The sequence below is a fragment of the Hydra viridissima genome, unplaced genomic scaffold (assembly GCF_058129835.1).
Source record: "Hydra viridissima isolate aposymbiotic clone 2 unplaced genomic scaffold, HvirCarnegie_v1 scaffold_8, whole genome shotgun sequence".
Classification (NCBI taxonomy): Eukaryota; Metazoa; Cnidaria; class Hydrozoa; order Anthoathecata; family Hydridae; genus Hydra; species Hydra viridissima.
Genome location: NW_028324307.1, coordinates 3,810,409 through 3,830,577, shown reverse-complemented (window position 1 = coordinate 3,830,577; position 20,169 = coordinate 3,810,409). Strand labels below are relative to the sequence as shown.

At 30.1% G+C, this 20,169-nt stretch overlaps 5 protein-coding genes across 5 annotated transcripts in view; 3 read left to right on the top strand and 2 right to left on the bottom strand.

The window, feature by feature from the left end:
• The window catches only part of LOC149884570 (uncharacterized), a 317,612-nt gene that overhangs the window by 145,347 nt on the left and 152,096 nt on the right, over nucleotides 1-20,169 (bottom strand). The window lies entirely within an intron of this gene.
• On the top strand, nucleotides 1,932-3,353 carry LOC149884599 (E3 SUMO-protein ligase ZBED1-like). Its single transcript, XM_090096687.1, has 2 exons — nucleotides 1,932-2,680; nucleotides 2,886-3,353. The coding sequence occupies exons 1-2, from the start codon at nucleotides 2,123-2,125 to the stop codon at nucleotides 3,201-3,203; spliced, it is 876 nt and encodes a 291-aa protein (XP_089952813.1). The 5' UTR covers nucleotides 1,932-2,122; the 3' UTR covers nucleotides 3,204-3,353.
• LOC149884598 (zinc finger MYM-type protein 1-like) lies at nucleotides 4,947-6,599 on the top strand. The gene has a single exon (XM_090094516.1). It carries the CDS (start codon nucleotides 4,947-4,949, stop codon nucleotides 6,597-6,599), a length of 1,653 nt encoding a protein of 550 aa, XP_089950642.1.
• Nucleotides 9,208-9,777, bottom strand: LOC149884597 (uncharacterized). Its single transcript, XM_090094515.1, has one exon. It carries the CDS (start codon nucleotides 9,775-9,777, stop codon nucleotides 9,316-9,318), a length of 462 nt encoding a protein of 153 aa, XP_089950641.1. The 3' UTR covers nucleotides 9,208-9,315.
• LOC149884596 (uncharacterized) lies at nucleotides 17,051-20,168 on the top strand. The gene is made up of 3 exons (XM_090096629.1): nucleotides 17,051-17,223; nucleotides 17,599-17,871; nucleotides 19,851-20,168. Exons 2-3 carry the CDS (start codon nucleotides 17,623-17,625, stop codon nucleotides 20,151-20,153), a joined length of 552 nt encoding a protein of 183 aa, XP_089952755.1. The 5' UTR covers nucleotides 17,051-17,223; nucleotides 17,599-17,622; the 3' UTR covers nucleotides 20,154-20,168.

Here is a 20,169-nt window from a genome sequence, read left to right as displayed (position 1 = left end):
ATAAAAATACTGTACAAACAAGCAACTAAACAAAATTACAATTCCCGGTTTACAATAACTTGGTATATTTTAAATTTTTATGGTTAACTATGCGCAGTTTAGTTGTTAAACCACACGACATTTTTTTCATCTCAAATTAAAAATAATTCCATGAAAATGTTAATACCCAAAGGTTTCACAAGGAGTTGCTTAAAGTCAATTTAATAGTAAGTTTTAATTATCATTATAATGATAATTAATAAGTTAAACCTATAGGTTTAACAGATTTTTACGAATATATTGTAAATAATTTTTTTTAATTTTATATTTAAAAAAACATATGTTTTTTAAAAAAACATATGTTTTAGTAAATATTTACTAAATATTTGGTCGCCATCATAATCTTGTAAAATATCATAAAGTTAATATATAGTATACATATTGTTTACAAGCTGATGATGGTGACCCAGTGAAAAGTATATATATATGTATATATATATATATATACACATTTATTTATTATAGCTATATTAAATATATAAATATATGATTAAAATGAATATCTAATATATACTAAATAGTAGGATATATATATAGAGTTACTATATAGTATTTTATATATAGTAGTATATGACCAGACATTTTTCTGAGTATTATACTCATTTTGAACGAAAATCTTTTATATTTACTTTTTCCCTGATTTTTTAGCTGACTTAATTTAAACCCACGAAAACTCAATTTTAGAAAAATCAACTTAAATACTTTTAGAAAAATGTTTTCAATTGCAAATTATATATATATATATATATATATATATATATATATATATATATATATATATATATATATATATTAGGACTTGCAAAGTTAACGCGTTAAAAACGCGTTAAAGCGCTAATAATTTAACGCAAGTTAAAAAAATTAACGCAGATGAAATTTTTTAACTCATAAATTTTCATAAAACCCTAACTCTAACCCTGACGATTAGATTAGATCATAAATTATTTTGGCGATGCTAATTTTGGTTAGCATCAAAAAATAATTTTTGAGCAATAAAGAAATTTTTATACCACTTTCTTATTTCTAATCAATGTTTACTCATTGATGATGCCATTTTGTTTTATTTGTCTCAATTATGTCTCTCTTACCTTATAATTTTTGTTTTCGAAATTGTTTTGATCGCGTTGTTGTTTTGTTAATAAATTTATTAAATTTCCAAAATTTTAATATCTTATCCTGATGAACTTTATTTGTTAATAATTTAAATTATGGGTTCAAACGGCAATCAATCTATCCTCAACGGAGCCTTTATTTTTAAAGACGAATCAAAAAAATTGGTTATCTGTAAGTATTGTTCCAAAGAATTTGCATATCACCGAAGTCTTACAACGCTTCAGTATCATTTGAACAGTAAACACGTGTTCTTCGCAACTACTAGTAAAAATCAAAACAAGATCGTGAGTTCCTCAAAACAACTTACAATTGAGGACAGTATTAAATCACAAAATGGCGTAAATAAACAAATTTCTGCAGATAAATCAAAGGAAATTACGGAAGCCATTGTTTGCTGGGTTGCCAGTAGCTGTCGACCACTCAACATTGTTACAGATCCAGGTTTGACGAATGTCATTCGAACAGCAACGTCCGACTACAGTTACAATCTTCCCTGTCAAAACACAATTAAAATTAAAATGCAAACACTCTATGAAGATGAGAAGAAAAAAAAAATAGACCTCGTAAACATGGCTACTAGTATAGCAATTACCTGTGATCATTGGTCTTCAATGGGTAATGTCAGTTATCTTGGTTTAACATGTCATTTGATAGATAACAACTGGATGTTGAACTCATTTGCCTTAGGTGTTCATCAAACATTTAACCGACACACCAGTGACAATGTTTCAACCCACATCAGAAATATTGCAGATGAATGGGGATTATTTGAAAAAATATTTCTATTGGTACTGATAACGGTAGAAACATTGTAAAGGCTGTATCAAGTTTTCCCTTCAAACATCTTCCATGTTTCGCACATACCGTTCAGCTAATTATAAAATCTGCCATTGAAGAGACTGCATTTGACATAACACTAGCTAAATGTCACAGAATTGTTGGACATTTTAGACATAGTCCAGCAAATAATATGGAATTACATGAAAATCAGATTGACCTCGACCTGCCACAAGAAAATCTAATTCAGCATGTTGTTACAAGGTGGAATAGCATGTATGATATGCTGAGACGTATGTTGAAACATAAAAAAGCCATCACAGTAACACTTGATGAGCAAAACCATTACTTACAGACTTTGACAGAAAGAGAATGGGAAAAAATGGAGAAAATTGCTGATGTTTTGCAACCATGCAAAGTGGCTTCAGAATTGTTAGGTGGTAATAAATACGTATCTAATTCGGTGGTTTTACCAATTATATGCCACTTATCACGTGAAATGGTTATTCAAGATGATGATCCTCGTTACATCGCGCTATTTAAAGAAAAATTTGTAAATGAAATGGAGCGCAGATTTAATGATTTTTCGAATGATAGTTGGTTGCAAATCTCGTCAGCATTGGATTCAAGATTTAAAAATTTATCGTTTATAGCTTCAAATGAAAGATCAAATGTCTGGCAGAGATTATCGAAGCTTCTTGAATCTGTTCCAGACCTCAGACCAGTATCAATAGAACAAGAACCAAAAGAGGTGAGCATTTTGTAGTAATAAATTTGATATTGTTTTTTTATTGAATTATTCTAATGACATAATAATAGATTCAAAATTGCATTTATTAAAATAATCGTTTTAATGATAGATAAAACTCTATGAGTACTATAATATTAATTGAAATAGTTAGATAATATCTATATGCTTTATTTATGGTAATATTTGAATAATTATTTTGCAACAGCCATCAGCAAAAAAATTTAAAATGGCATTCAATCTACCAGATCTGGATGAAGTTGATTCCCCAAGTGAAGATGAAGTGAGTCGATATCGAAAAGAACCCTGCGCCAAAATGGATTCAGATCCTCTTCAGTGGTGGAAGCTACATCAAGGTTCATATCCTCGATTAGCAACAATCGCAAAGAAATATTTGTCAGTTCCAGCGACTACAGTTCCATGCGAAAGACTGTTTTCAACCGCTGGATTCATTGCAGACAAGCACAGATCATCTCTGCTGCCAGATTCATTGAACATGTTATTATGTTTAAAAGACTGGCTTTAAGAAATTTTTTGTTTCAAGTTTTTAAAATATTTTATTTTTATTGGTTGTATTAGAAACAATATAAACTATAATTAGAACTTTTTTATGATGTTTTATCATTTGCATGCAAATAGATCAAATGATTTAAAAAACTTTTCCTGTTTGTTTCCTTTATTTATTTAAATTATAATGTTCGATTAATCGTGCGATTAATTGCGATTAAAAATTTTAATCGCATGCAAGCCCTAATATATATATATATATATATATATATATATATATATATATATATATATATATATATATATATATATAACAAAGCTTTGTTATATACTAACAAAGTATATAACCATATTTTAAACATTTAGAATCTCAAACCATATTATAAAATGAATTCAAGATCCAGTAGGTGGTACCAGATAAATAAAAAGGTGATGGAAGTAACAGAGGAAGAGACAGTTCAAAGAGAAATATGTGCTACAGAGTACTTCCAAGTTTTATCGAATACCAATGTTAATATAGCTTCAGAATTTCAAACTGATGTGGATTCAATTTCAGATTTAGAAAATTTTATTGAAGATGCATACGATTCAGATGTGTTATCAGAGGAATATGAAAAACATAAGTCACTAACACATTTAAATCTGAGGTTAGGTGCCTGTGCAACTGAAAATAAATGGAGTCGTGAATCGATTAACCAGTTATTATGTATTCTTAGAATCCTAGTGGAACAAGTAATAAGACAACTAAAAACATTCAAGATTCTTGCAAATGAACTTCCGATCAAATTAATTTCTTCTATAGATGATATTGTTCTTGTATGTTGCGCATTGTGGAACTTATTAACACCAACATTCCTTTTAGGAATATCAGATTTAAACAATACACCCACATAAAGAAAATGATACCATCTTGAATATAACGAACATACTACAATAGAATTCTATCGAAAGGTTTAGCATCGCCTTAACAGTTTTAATGGCATACATCACACAGATATAACAATACTTTAGTTTTAGAATTTTTTACTGTTTTTTTATTGTTATTATTTTTTTTTTATTGGAATAATTTTTAAACCAGTAACAGTGGTATTTATTGATTTCGCAGCAATGTTTTCAGCACAATCTGATTTCATGGCAGAATTTTGATCGGCACCTTTCAAAATTCGAATCGCCAAATGCTTTTCCCAAAAGTAAATTAAGTTCTTAATAACTTTATTCCAGTAAATGAAGTCAAAGCTAATTTTTTATAAATAATGTTCATGGTGAGTGTAAACAAAAAACCAGCCTATTTGAACGTTCTTTATTGCCATTTGGCCTTGAATTTGTGTATAATATGTGTGACATGGCTTTAAACTTACAATGCCATTTTTCTCAACTAAGTAATCAAGGTTTTCAACTGAAGGTTTTGTCTTACAAATGGAATGAGGATATTTCACAAAATTTAGCAAAATTTATCACAATAGGTTTCTAAATCTGAAAATACTGATATATAGGAATCAATTTATAACTGGCTTCGATGATTGGAAAAATGTTATTGCTAGGATAACCTCACATGAAAAATCAAAAGACCATTTTGCTGCTGTGTCGATGATAATGCAACACAAAAAGTCTACTCGAATTGATGTTGAACTTCAGAAGGAAAATGAGAAGTCTTGCAAATACTGGACTGAAGTCTTGAAGAGGGTTGTTGTAGTGATAAAGTTTCTTGCTGAAAGGGGATTAGCTTTTCGTGGTGACAATCAATCGCATAACTCTCCTAACGATGGAAATTATCTTGGTTGATCTGTTAGCTGAATTTGATCCATTTCTAAGAGAACACATTCAAAGATATGGAAATTCAGGAAAGGGAAATGTATCATATCTTTCAGCAAACATATGCGATGAATTCATTAATATACTATTAGGAAGCAAAGTTTTGAAGCAAATAATTTCTGAAATCAAGGATGCTAAATATTATGGAATTAGCATCGATTCAACCCCTGATATTAGTCATGTAGATCAGCTCACATTTGTTATTCGCTATGTACTCAAAAACAGAAATGTAGTAGAGCGATTTCTTCGATTTATTCCAATTGAACACCATGATGGAGAATACGTATTTAATCTTGTGGTTGGTATTCTTCAGCTTCATGGAATAGACATCAAAAATTGCCGATCACAATCTTATGATAATTCCAGCAATATGAGTGGAATATATTCTGGTATGCAAGCTAGATTCAGAGAGATTAATCATTTAGCAGAATGGGTTCCATGTGCTGCCCACAGCCTAAACTTAGTTGGTTCAGCTGCCGTGGAGTGTCGTTCAGCAGCTGTAAATTATTTTGGTGTCATACAGTCAATTTATAATTTTTTCTCAGCTTCAACGAAGAGATGGTCAACTCTTAAAGAACTTATTAAAGAAAACGTATTTGTTTTAAAAAGCTTATCAGAAACTATGTGGTCCTCTAGAAGTGATGCCACAATAGTTTTCTATGCAAATTACTTACAAATTCGTCAAGAATTATGTGAAGTCACTAACAGCAAACATCAACCACCAGCAGCTGTTCATGAAGCGAAATCACTGGTTAAACATTTAGACTACTTTGAAACTGCGTTAATGTGTATGATTTGGAAAGATTTACTTCAAAAGATGAATATTGTCAATAAAGCCTTACAGGAGCCGGGTATTGAGCTGTGCACCATCATTAAACTGTATGATGGTCTCATACAGTATTTTCATGATACACGCAGTAAGTTTGAAACATTCGAAGGCCAGGCAAAAGATCTCACAGAATCTGATTACAAAGAAGCTACACAACACAAGCGAATACGGAAGCGATTTGATGACGAAGTTATGGATACAAGTAATCCCAGTTTAAATGTTAGTGATAATTTCCGTATTCAACAGTATTACGTTACAATAGACAGACTTAACAATGAGATGGAAAAACGCAGAGCAGCTTATAAAGTAGTGTACGAAAGGTTTAACTTTCTTCTTGACAACAGATCTTTGTCGAGTGAGGAAGTAGTGGCTAAAACCAAGGCACTAATTCAGTTGTATCCATCAGACCTCGAAGACGAATTTACCGATGAGTTTTTGCTGTTTTCTCTAATGTTTAGTGATGGTAAATCGGTGTCTGATAAGATTAAGCTGCAAATAGACAATAAACTAGTTGCAAGTTTTCCAAATGTTAATATCGCTTTCAGGATTCATCTCCCTATATTAAGCACGAATTCAGAAGGTGAACGTTCTTTTTCAAATTTAAAACTGATAAAAAACTATCTGCGTTCAACTATGGGACAAGCCCGACTATCCTCCCTGGCACTGCTATCAATTGAAAATGAAGTAATGCGGGAGATGACATTTGAAGATGTTATAGTTGATTTGCAAATACCAAAAGTCGAAAAGTTAATGTCATCTAATTATACTGTTTGATTATAAACATTTTTATCAATTATGAATATTATGCTGCATCTGTATGATTGTTTTATTAATGAAATGAAAAACACTTTAAAATTTCTTTTTTTTTTCATTTCTTTTGTAGGCCCCTGTAGATTCGTAGGCTCTAGGCACAGTGCCTAAAGTGCCTAATGGATAATAAGCCACTGTCATGTATATGATAACACTTGGCTCAGTGTGGGATTTATGTATTATGGATATATTATACGTTTGCCACAAAAAAAAAGTCAAAAGACTTTTAATCTTTTTGGGAAATACAATAGAAAATCTTGGAACTTCCACATGTCGTCACTTAAGGTCCGTAAATAAAACTAAACTTTCATGCGTTTTTAATTTTTTAAACGTAAGTACATTGGAAATATACAGCAAATGCGGAGATTTGCGTTCTATAAAAAAAATAATTTACCAAACTAAAACGTAAACTAATTGTTTTTAAATATTTTAAAATATATTAACTGTAATCGAAGAATAATTTCTTGCTTTATTTTTTACTTATAATAAATTCATGCACGCTGGTTAACTCTTGCTTTGAGAATTATGGTGGTTTATACAAGAACCGAGATAACTTCACATGACTTAAACTGCATAACAAAGTACATAGAACTAGTTTACTGTCCTATGTGGTTTGCCGTTAAAAGTTCAGCGCATTACAAAGATGCACCAAGGCTTCTCCATAAAACAATTCAATTAGTCAAGAAACAGGATAGCAGAATTTAAAATATTGTATTGAAAAATCTTCAGGGTGACTCCTACTGCTGCTGTCAAGAAAACTTTCTTTATGCTATGCTGCTAGACGATGAAAAAGTTGTAAGAGACCGTGCTCTTAATCAAATCTTGAAGATTAGATTATCCAGGGAAACAAATCCAGATTTCAAACCTAAAATCAAAGCTAAGACAGTTATGACCTTGAACTTCAATGCTGATGTTTGGACCGACTTAATTGAGGTTTCTTCAATACAAATTGAATCTCCTACGTCAACTTTTGTATCTTCAAATGAATTACTACAAGCTATTCAAACCGGCAATAAACTTTCTCTAACTGATTTGCCAAACAATTCTCAGTCGATGTAAAGAGCTGTAAAACTCACATCTGAAGCTTCTAAAAAAGTTTATGGGCGGGTAAAGAGACATAACTTCATTCTGGCTAAAAACCAAAGCAGAGCCGAAAACAAGAGAAACGTGAAAAAGTCAAAATATCGTGTAATTATCTCAGAGTAATTTTACAAACTTGTTTTTAAAACAATTTTACAAACTTGTTACAAATGTAATATATTGTATTTAATGTATATAAATGTGAGTTTAATTTTCTCTTTTATGAAAAGGCATTCCTAAAATGTATTATAACTTCAAGCTTGGTGTTAATTTTTTTGTTAATGGTCTATAAAAACGTTGAAGCAAGGGTGTTATATATATAAATAACTATGTAAACTAAAAAGACCTAACCAGAGCTAGCGCAAACAGATAGTAAATAAGGGTGTGGGGTAGTGACTTTAGCTAACTTAAAAACAAAAAAAAATAGGTACTTGATCTCTGATCATTGCCGAATAATATATTAATTAAAAGCTCACTAGCTTTAATAAGTTCATTGTTCGGGGAGGAGTGTCATACACCCATTTTTAGACTCTAGCCCCAATAATTTTCCAACATCGATAGTTTTAAAGAAACTTTAGTTTCAATCGACTTGAAAACCTGAAAATCAGTTCATAAAAAACGATATTATATTTTATAAATATCTGCGACGGAAACTTTTTACAAACCATACCTCGTTTTCACATGGTGTTAGCCAATGAGATTTCATAAAACGTTGTGAAAACGAGGCGTGACATGTAAAAAGTTTCCGTCGCAGATATTTTTGAAAAATAAGGTTTTTCAAAATATTAAATTCTTTTAAATATTTGAAAAAAACACACCAATAGCTAAAAACTTTAAATTGATTTCCCAAAATGATTATAGCTCCAAATTGAATAATTTTTCCGGATTAATGTTTATATTTATGGCTTACTTAAATCCCTTTTTTTTCCAAATCCCTTTTTTTTCCAAAATGATTTGGAAAAAAAAGTATGTTTAGACAGTGGCTTAATGGATAAGATGGCCCTGGATGCTGTAAGTCTACCTTGGCGCTGATCAAACCATGTAGTAGAACTCGATTGTTTTTTTTTTTGCATATATGTTAAAGATATTTGATTCTTATCAATTTTATTTTTCGTGTAAGTATAACATTATGAGATTTAACTTCTAGCTCGTTCCAAATAAATTCTTTTGCGACGTTTAATATGTTAGGTGGAAGTTCTATGAATGTTTGCAAACTTGAACGTTTCTGGGTACATTCTATCAACTCGAAATAACGACTGTTTGGCGCATGTTCTTTGATTGCAGCATAAAGTATTTTTTAAATTTTTTCTTGATTTTTTAATTCTAAATTTTGTTCTTTGTAAGATGGTAAGAAAGCATTAAGTTTTCTCTTGTGTGCCATAGCACCTTCTTTATGACACCTTTTCCTGTATTGGTCTTTCACAAATACCAGTTCACGTAAAGGTTTTAGTTCTAAAATTTTTAAATTTATTTTTGGTATGTTCCATGAGCAAAGTTTATCGGTACATAATGGTTTTCTTACTACCGTTGAAACTGCTGCTTCTGCTCTAAAAAGCAAAGCTAAAACATGATTACAACTTCCAAGAAGGCCTGCTGTACATTAGCAATATGCACTGGCAATATAACCACCTGCGTTGTCTTTTTTTACTATTGTCCATACATTATATTGTTGATCAGAAGTTCTTTGCGAAGGAGTAACTCTAGTTTTTAGTAATCTAAATTTTGAGTTTTTGTCTATACCTGTCCAAAATAATTCTTTCACAAAGTCACATTTAAAATAACGAAAACCTTTGCCTTCTTTATATTCACAGTCTAATCTGTGTAAAAGATCGCTTGAAGTATTTATTTTTTGGAGGTAGTTTGAAATATCGTTGTAATAAACAGGAGGCCATTTTAACATGCTATTTTGAGATTCGCTAATCCTTTCTCTTTTTTTTAATGATAAAGGATCTGGCATGACGTGCCCATCAACAATAAGTTTTCTCTTGTATTCATTTAATGAAATTCTATAATGCTCTTCTGCTTCAATATTTACACTAACCTTTTCTTTCCACGATGCCATAGCTCTAAAAAATGTACACACTAATGTTGCAAATTATATTATCAATATTTACTGATTATATAATAAATAATTTCTTTAAAATATGTTTCATAGCATAACATTTTTTATATTAACATATTTTCAATAATTATAATTATTGAAAATATGTTAATATATGATGAGAATATGAAAATATGTTAATCATACATATATGATAACCAATTTATCATTTATTTGAATACCAAATGTCTAGATGAAAAAATAATTACCTATATACTAAAGTTTCGCGATCACCTTCAGATTATTTTTTCTTAACGACAGAAATACCTGAAGTGCATCAATAGACATAACTTTAAAGACTTCCAATGTCGTTTTGATTAAAGGTGTAGTATCCTCAGGATCATTTATTACTGTTTTCGACATTCTTAAATATCCTTTTCCACAAAAAAACAATAAAAATAGGAAAAAGGTGTTATTAGTAGTCAATACTTTACTAATTAATACAAAAAATTAGAAGAACATTACTGTTTGTTTAGTTGGTTTTACTTTTTGATGCCAACTTTTTTCTATTTATAACATTTGCTGTTACTTTTTATAGCATCAACAATGTTCACCTTTTTGAGTGGAAATACTCATTTGACATATAGCTGTCAAAATTGCTTGTTTTGAGCATTTAAGCAGTCGTGTTTACCTTTTGACGGTCATTTTAAATAGCACACATTTACTTTTTATTTAAAAGAACTTAAATTCTTTTAGTATATCAATAGATAATCATTCTATTCAGTATTTAAAGAATACTCTTCTAATTCATTTAGAAAAAAAAAAAAAAAAAATTATTATCTATCAACTATGGGACGAGGTAAACATGGAACAGCTGTCTTTCCAGGACAAGTACGGGCAATACGAGATCTAGGATTGAACAATTCTCAAATAGCTCAAAGACTGGGTTGTTCTCGTAAGAAAGTTATCAAATCAATTAATTTATTTAATGATACTGGTTCATTAAGCAACAAATAACGCAAGTTTCGCGAACGAAAGACAACCCCCAGAGAAGACGCAGCCATTACCCGTATCGCTCTCCTGACTTTCAAAAAGCTGATCATTATACTCTAGAGTCTTTGTGTACATTGTACGACCAATAGATGGCTGATGGTGCAAATTTAAAAAAAGCAAAAAAGTGCACTAATGTTGTTAACCCCCCTTTATTAACAGGCAACAAAAACAAAAAAATACTAGAACTTGTAAATATTCCTGGACTACATATACTGCTAGGTGTTGTAGACAAAATTTTGAAAGAGATTGAAAAAAACTTATTTGAAAAAGAGTGTGGGTTACAGTTTGTTAACCAATATCTGTCTAAAATAAACATCTGCAGAGTGTCCTACCAAGAGCAGCATCGTTTGGAAGGCAGTGCTTGTCATAAATTGCTTTAAAACATAGACAGCTTTGAACTGTTTTTTCAAGAGTTTAGTCTTGGAGTTTCCGCTGCCAAATATATTAAGGTACTTAGAGATTTTGAAAAAATAGTCCATGGTTGTTTTGGAAAATCATTAAACTCCACGTATGTTAAAGATCTAGAGGAGTTCTCTACGAGCTGTAGAACTCTAAGGGCTACAATTCCTTTGAAGGTACACATAATTGAGCAACATGTTATTGAATTTATCAACATGAAAGGTGGAGTATTTGGTATGATAAATAACTTTTAAATTTGATTAAAAATAATTTATAATCTTAGTAATTAAATACTCTATTTCAACAGTTGAATCGTAGAATTTGCATAATTTACGACGAATATTTATTAAATAAACTTGCATTTCTTTTGTACTTCTACTATTCTATAGGCTTAGGTTACTGGACTGAACAAGCTCTCAAATCCATTCATCAGGATTTCAATCAGTTTTGGCGAATGAGAAAAGTTGGAGAGCATAGCCCAAACTATATAGAGGAGCTGAAAAACGCGGTTGTTGCTTACAACTACAAGCATTTTTAAAGTACCTTTCTATTTGCAGGAATGTAGTTTGTAAAAAGTAGTGTTAAATCTCCTATAACCAATATATATATAATAGATTTGGATATTACTAATTAAGGTTCAGAAAATTTGATAGAAATCTTTAAAAAATTTATCTTATCTCCATCAGTAGGTTCATCAGGAAGCTGATTAACCTACTGAAAGAGAAACAGGCTGTAGAAGAAAACTAAAAATTTGATAAGTGTTTTTACTTATTTAATAATTTTGCAATAAAAATATCGTGCGACTTTTTAATGAGTTGTTGAATATAAAATTGTTGGTTTTAGCAAAACTTGCACTTGGAGTTTGTTTTATGCCTGCCGATATATATATATATATATATATATATATATATATATATATATATATACATACATACATACATACATACATACATACATACATACATACATATTCATATACCTGTTTTCAATATAGCTTTATTCTTTTTATATTTTATGTAAATCTATCAATATCTTGGAAATTTTATTCTACCAAAATTTATTTATTTCTCGGGAACATTTTTTCTCAAGCATCGAGGTCAGTTCCAAAAAGATCAAAACTACTTAGTGAAACTAAAGGAATTATAAAATAGACAAATACAGAGCTTCAGCATGTGGTCATGCTAGAGCAGCTAAAATATTATCGCTTGAAAAGTTTTAAGTTGAATAATACTTCTCCCCACTATATAATAAATAAAGAGGAGATAGATATTGTTGTTGACATTAGAGTTGATGAAAATAAAACATAAAAGAGTGATAATAAATTTTGGTTACTGTTAAATGTGCAAAAGTTTTAAATTTACTTAAATTAGTTTTTTGACCATGCATTACATTTTCAACATTTGAAAATGTTATACATCGTAGTTAATGAAGGATGAATTTATTTAAATTAATAGAAGTATTTTTTGTACACTTCACAGGAACTAAAATCTATTTTAAAATGTCACTTCTTTATGTTTTATTTCCAGTTAGTTTTAATGTTTCATTTTATTTCTAAAATGACATTTATAATTTGTTTAAAAATATTTTTAAAATTTATAGCATAATATAAATATATTACCAAACAATGCATATTTTAATAATACCCAAATAATGAACATTTACTACATAAAAGTATTATCATGATAAATAAGTTATTAAGTCATAAAAATATTATAACTGACATTTGAGAATCTTTTGTATATTTTACCATAAATAAAACTTGAAAATATGTTAGCACATCTTAAAAATTCTTTAAATTAGTTATTTATCTTAGATAACTTTGAAAGAATATTTTTAATAATATTAACAATACAATAAAATAAAAATTTTGGCCGCCAGGGCTATCATATAAAAATGATTTCTAGCTTCTATAGGGCAAAAGCGGTATTATAGATAATTTACTAAAATTTTTTTTTTTGTAACGAAGATGAGCAGCGGAAACGTGCGAATGAAATTTATTTGCAAAAAACAAATCTCGGCAAAACATACACAGTAAAGCATTTTCTAACTGAAAATATTCCAAGAACTACCATTTATGACATAATAAAACCTATTTTACTTTAAACCACAGTTCGATAAATGGAAATGCTAATTACTACTCCAGTGATATTTTATTGACTCCGAATGTTAAATACAGCCAAAAAGAGAAGTTTCCAGAAAAATTATAGTGTGGATCGCTATTTCGGCCAAAGGTACCTCAAAACCATATTTTCGAGAATCTAGAAACACTATCAACCAGTTTATTTACTTAGAGCATTGTGTTCAATAGAGACTTATCATGTTTATAGAAGAGCATCATTTAAATGATAATTTTGTGTTCTGCCCAGATCTTGCATCTGCTCATTATGCCAAAAGCGTATTGGTATATTTAAAGGCTAAAAATATTGAAACTGTACCAAAAAAAGATAATCCGCCAAATTTACCTGATAGCAGGCCCATTGAAAATTTTTGGTCAATATTGAAAGGTCTTGTGTATAAGAATATTTGGCAAGCAAGAAAACTTTCAAAACTTAAAGAAAGAATTAAGTAGTGTTTGACCAAAGTTGATCCTAATGTTATCCAAGAAACAGTTAGTCGCACCAAGAGTTTGATTGACCGTGTCAGACGAGATGGAGTGATTGAATCAAATTGAGTATGATATTGAATAAATTAAATAACTCTCTATAAGATACTTTTTTTACTTTTATAAAACATTAAAACACGAGGAAGTTATGATCCTTTAAACTTTGTCCAGATTTTTAGTTATCACCCCTTAGACAAAAATAATAGTTATGATTAAGCATGGAATTCTTGAAACTATTTTTGTTTCGCTACGTTACGAAACGAGACTCGTAACGGAACTCTTCTCGAAATGTTTTTGAGTTACGAGAGTAAAGTTTTTAAACTTTCGAGAAATTTATTTCGATCGGGTCCCGGTTGTTACGAGAATCATTACGAGAACGGTTTCGAGTTTCTCGTAATGATTCTCGTAACAACCGAAACTCATTTTTCCCAAATTTTCATTTTCTCATTACGAGAATTATTTGTGTTTCGGGATATTTCGGGATATTTCGAGTTATTTCGAGTTCCAGAAATGATTTGCAAAAAATTTGATTAACCAGTTAATCCGTTGAAGTACGCATTTTTAGGACAATTGACGAGCGCGACAGCTGAATTTTGTTTTCTTTTTTTAAAAAACACAATTAAAGGTTGAAAATATCAATTTAAAGTCTTTTATTATATTATTTATCAAGACTAGGACTATTGTTAGGTTAGGACTATTGTAATTGACTAGGTTAGGACTAGGGTTGTTCGCCGTAAAAAAAAACTTGCGAAAATTTCGCATTTTTATCTTCGGTATTTCAAGTTGCTATTGCGAAAGTTGTTCTTGCGCAAATTCTTCTTCCGTAATGCGTTATACGAAAAAAATAAATAATAATTATTCCGCAATAACTCTTTACGAAAAGAAACTTGCGAAACAAATCATTTCGAAAGAATACTTGCGAAACAGTTCCTTACGGAAGGAGCGTTTCGGAATGTGCACTTACGGAATAGACTCGAAAGAATTCATTAAACTGTTATACACAAAAATATTATTATTTATTATTTAAGTTATGTTGTTAAATGATTCTTCAATAGTTTTTACATATATATACATACAGTGACCTAGAAGGATTAAGAACGTTAGGACGGGGTATGGCGGTGCTGAAACAGAATATAAGGGGGCCTAACGTAGCTAAAATTTTTAAATTTTAGCTGCGTTAGGCCCCCTTATATTCTATTATTAAATATATTAAATATATTATAATAATTAGTATTTTAGTTACCTAGTTAATTATACGTATTTGATTCATAAAACGTAATTAAATATTTAAAATTAGCGGCGTTTCGTAAGTGTTTTTCTGTTAAGAACCGTTTCGCGAGTTGCGGTGCGAAAGAGTTTCGTTTCGAAAGAAATTTGGTTTTTTATCATTATTTCAAAAAATAAAACCTTAAAATGTTCATATGTTGCAATACTGAAGATAAAATTTGATTATAAACCTTTTGGTATATAAAAATTTTATTTTTTACAATTATATCCGACAAAATTTTGTTATAGACTTCAAAACGTCGTTTAGCGAAAGAGCTCGTTCCGCAAGTGCGACTTCCGTAAGCGCTACTTTCGTATGTAGCAAAATAGTTTTATTTCGCAATTCAACTTGCGAAAGGCGACATTTCGTAAGTAGCATTTGCGAAATGAACATCAACGGTTTTTTTTGTTTCGTAAAATTCGGTACGAAAAAAAAAAATTCCTGATTCTCAATATCCTTCCGCAAGAATTTTATTTTTCCGGAATTGCACGAAATATTGCGGTTAACAACCCTAGTTAGGACTATTGTAATTGTAAAAATTAAATACAATTACACATTACAATACAATAAAATTGTATTGTAATATTACAGAAACAATAACAAAATTTTACTTTGGTATTGTATTGTTGTGAATAAAAACAATTACAATAAGTATTGTATTGTTTTTCTTCTAACAATACAATAAAATTCGAGAACTATTGTATTGTTTTAATGAATTAAAATTACAATAATTATTGTATTGTTTTGATGAAAACAATTACAATAACTATTGTAGTGTATTACTTTACATTAAAGTAGAAAAGCTAACGTATTTTAACGTATTTATATTCATCTCTGACGAACTTACTATTATTTTTGCTATTTTTTATTTATGGCTTTGCAATATATTGCAAATTTTATTTTTTACATATTTAGATTTCGCATCACCTATCTTGTTATGTTTTTCTAAGTTCTAAATGGCCGCAAAATATTGCCTGTCTGATGATAGCCTTACTATTACGAAAAATAACATTCATAAATTGTTTTATTCAGCCCTTTTATTTTTTCCTCTTGATTTTAATGCTGCAAAGGAACTTAAAATATATATGAAAATTAACTTTAGTAACACAAACAGTTAAACAAAATAATTCTTCTTAAATAAGGGCCTGTTTATATGGAAAGCGGGCTGACTCGTTTGCCGAGCCAGCCCGTTTGCCGAGATATCGACGTCACCAATATTTAAGCTTAATTTTATTTTCCGTTTATATGAATAAACGAGCTAGCCCGGATAGCGAGACCTCACTATTTTTTGCCGAGATCTCGGCAAACGGGCTGGTTAATTTCTTATATAAATTTGTACGCAAGCGTACAAATTCTTATATAAGAAATTAACCAGCCCGTTTACGCGGAAGCTTATGTAAATTCTTTTATAAGCTTCCGCGTAAAATAATAAATTTAATAATAAAACTGGCAACTTCCGTGTACTTAAAAATTTAGTTGTTTTGCTTTTATAATTTACCAAAGATCAAGTATCTTTTGAGTAATATAAAGTAATAGCTACTTTTTTATCTGCTGATAGAGCAACTACGATTGTTTCTTTTAAGGCGCCTTTTTCTTGCTTGTTTCATTATTTTACCGACAAAGAGTAAAATATCACTTGATATCATTTTTTTTTTTTTTTGGCAAAAATTCATATAAAAGCAATTTTAAAACTGGCTCGTTTTCCGGGCTAGCCCTTGTCCATATGAACAAGCCCTAAAAATGTTAATGTCTTGAAAAGTTGAAGAACGGTTCTTCAACTTTATTAAATTTTAACAATAAAATATTTTTTTTTTATTACAATAACAATAAATTGTTATTGTATTACAAAGACGAATTACAACACAATATTTACTTGTTATTGTAGTGGGTCATTACAATACATTTTTTTTCAGATATTGTTATTGTTTTATAAAGATGAGTTGCAATACTATAATTATTGTTATTGTATTACAGAATTACAATAGTTGTAAATCACAAGTATTGTTATTGTTTCTAAATTAAGTTAATACAATAACAATAATTATTGTTACTGTTATTGTTTTCATTACAATTACAATAGTCCTAACCCTAATCAAGACAAAAGAGTAAAGTTCAACTAATTTTTGTGGTTTTTACATCTTCTACGGTAAGAAAACACTTTTTAATTGTTTCTTTGTTATTTTTGTTGCTTTTAAAGGAACATTATTAGACAAGATTGTTGTTAAAATTGCTAGAAACAAAAGTATTGATGATTCAATTTTATTAGTTAAGTTAAAATATAAGTCATTAATTTAAAAGTAAGTATTATTAAAACATTTTAGACCAAAGTTTAAAATACTTAACAGTAGAATTATCATGTTAACAAAATGTCCACATTCATAAAATGCAGTACAAATTTTGGTTCTTTTTTTCCGGGAAAGTGCTTGGTTAGTTTTGTAGTTCCTGGAACTTTTTGAAGATCAGACGTGTTTGATTGAAGTCCGGAAAAAAATTAATTTGTGACAAAATTTTTGATACTTAGACTCAACACTCAAGTCAAGTCAACATGGTCAGGCCTAGAACAGAGATCTGGAAGCATTTCACAGAGGAGAAAGTCACTGAAGGTGGTGTGGACAAGACCTACGCTAAGTGCAACATTGGGGACTGTAAACACCTGTCAAAGATCAATGATGGCAGTACCAGTGGAATAAGAAGGCACATGGTCAGTCAACACCCTGTTGAATGGAAGGCATTGGAACAGGAAAAAGCTGAAAAGAAGCGCCAAGGAGACCAAGCCTATGAAGAGCTTGAACAGGTCCGATAATTAAAAATTTAATTTTACATTACATTTTAATTTTAGTTCTGCTTATGTATACTATTTGCCTATTTTGAATAGTTTTTGACTTTTGTTGAAAATAACTTAATTAAAGAATTGGCTAAAGCTTCGTAAAGTTACTTAAAAGTCATAAGTTATTGTTATTTAGTACTTTGAAAGTTTTAAATTATACAGCTATTCACGAAAGTTTAAACGATTGCAGAATTTTTATCAAGTATGTTTGGTTTTTGTTTAATAAAAAACAGCTATAAAATGGTATTGAATAAATTTTTTTTATTTATTAAAGAAAAAGTAATTAGCTTTAAAATGAATATGAACATATTATAAAAATTTTAATATTTATTTAGAAAAAAACAATTACAAAATATCATATAGGAAAAATAAGAAGCACAAAAGTTTAAACGAATTGCAACATTCGAACAAATAATGAAAAAAAAAAGCAAAATTAATATTTAAAGTGTCCTCCTTTGTTTTTATGGCAAAGATAAACTCGTTTATGCATTGATTCAACTAATTTTATGCACATCACGCGAGCTACCTTCAGCCAGTCTCAATCAAAAGTTGCTTCAAATGCTGAGTTGATTGAATTTCATAGTATGTCAGTTGAATGTCGATCCAAGACCAATTATTTTCAATTGGGTTGAGATCTGGTGATCTAGGGCACCAGGGCATCACATTGAACTTTTTTTTCAAAAAATATTCTTTGCTTGAGTGAGCTGTGTGAGCTGAAGCCCCGTCTTGTTGAAAGATGAATTGCTTGCTTCTGCTATACAAGTGTCTGATTGATGGAACTAAACACGTTTACAATGTGTTCTTAGGTGTATTGATTAATTCGGCCTTCGTACAGCTCACAGAAGCCTATACCTTTGTGAGAAAAACATCCCCAGATGCCAACTGAACCTCCACCTACTTGTCGACGATGTTGCAAAAACCTGTCTGAATGTTTCTCAGTTGCAAGTCTTTTGACATAGATTCTTCCCTTGCGGTTTACGACTTGAAAATTAGCTTCATCACTCCAAATAAATTTTGCTCACTGTTCTACAGACCAGTCCAGCCTTACTTTGGACCACACTAGTCGTTTACGTTTATCCGTGATTGAAAGAATAGGTTTTCTAGCAGCTATGTACGTTCCAATACCTTTGTTCAACGATGTTCGTCTCACGAGCTCTCTGCTAACTTTTGGATTACTTTTTGACTCGTTGAAGATTTGTGTTAGCTTTTTGTAGCTGAGTTTGGGGTTTTCTCTGCTCATTCTGAATATACCACTTTTGTCACGATTGCTGAGTTTGGATGGTCTCCCAGTACGCGGCATGTCGGAGACGTCCTTGGTAAGTTCCCAGGTTTTGATGGTTTTTCGAACGCAAGATTCAGAAACATGAAGTATTTTGCCTATTTGAACGTTTGTGTGATTTTTTGTCCTCGCCATACCAATAACTTGCCACTTGATCTCACTAGAAACTGATTTTCGACCCGTTTGCACGCAATTGAAATTAATTTGAAATTTACAATATTTCAAGTTGATATTCAATGAATTAAAAGCTGCCTAATGGTGTTGTGATGTACTTTTTGATATTAAACTAATCATTTTAACTTTATTTAAAAATAAAAAAAAATATTCGCACCGGATTTATCAATTAATTAGCAAATAATTGATCCTAAATAAAATCGTTTAAACTTTTGTGACACCTTTTAATTTGTATCACCTTCCTTTTAATGAAATTTCTGAGTAAACAGTGATGAGTCGAAACCTACTTTTTTTTATTCTATTAACAAATAACCTATTTACCAAATTGGAAAAAAAAATTATTTTGATATCTATTTCCGTTAGATTTTTATTCAAGAAAAACCGAAGATTAGATCTTAAAATTCTGTAATCGTTTAAACTTTCGTGAATAGCTGTAAATAATCCCTAATGTACATCCTAATGTACTTATATTGCTTTTTTGTTACTTTTTTAGTTGTATGATGAAGATGAGCAGGAGAAAGGTGGCAAAACTCCAAAGGTCCTAAACCGAACTGTAAAGAAAAGAAGGTTGGCAGCACCGACCACTCCAGAAAAGGCAAAGAACATTGATGCGTACATGAAGTACAAATCACAGGATAAGGAACAACTACGAGGAGATATTGAAATTGTCAAGTTTCTTGCAAGATGCAACCTCCCATTCAATTTGGTCGAGACAGATGGCTTCAAGGATTTTCTGGCGTATTTTGCACATAAAATGAATGTGAAGAAGGCCAAGACGTATTCAAAGTTTAAGTAAGTTAAATGTATGAATT

Bases quoted from the DNA above. Each gene is read 5' to 3' on its own strand.
- LOC149884599 (XM_090096687.1), top strand. From the start codon at position 2,123: ATGGAATTACATGAAAATCAGATTGACCTCGACCTGCCACAAGAAAAT. The intron at 2,681-2,885 runs GTGAGCATTTTG...ATTTTGCAACAG, and splicing joins TAGAACAAGAACCAAAAGAG to CCATCAGCAAAAAAATTTAA.
- LOC149884598 (XM_090094516.1), top strand. From the start codon at position 4,947: ATGGAAATTATCTTGGTTGATCTGTTAGCTGAATTTGATCCATTTCTA.
- LOC149884597 (XM_090094515.1), bottom strand. From the start codon at position 9,777: ATGGCATCGTGGAAAGAAAAGGTTAGTGTAAATATTGAAGCAGAAGAG.
- LOC149884596 (XM_090096629.1), top strand. From the start codon at position 17,623: ATGGTCAGGCCTAGAACAGAGATCTGGAAGCATTTCACAGAGGAGAAA. The intron at 17,872-19,850 runs GTCCGATAATTA...TTACTTTTTTAG, and splicing joins CCTATGAAGAGCTTGAACAG to TTGTATGATGAAGATGAGCA.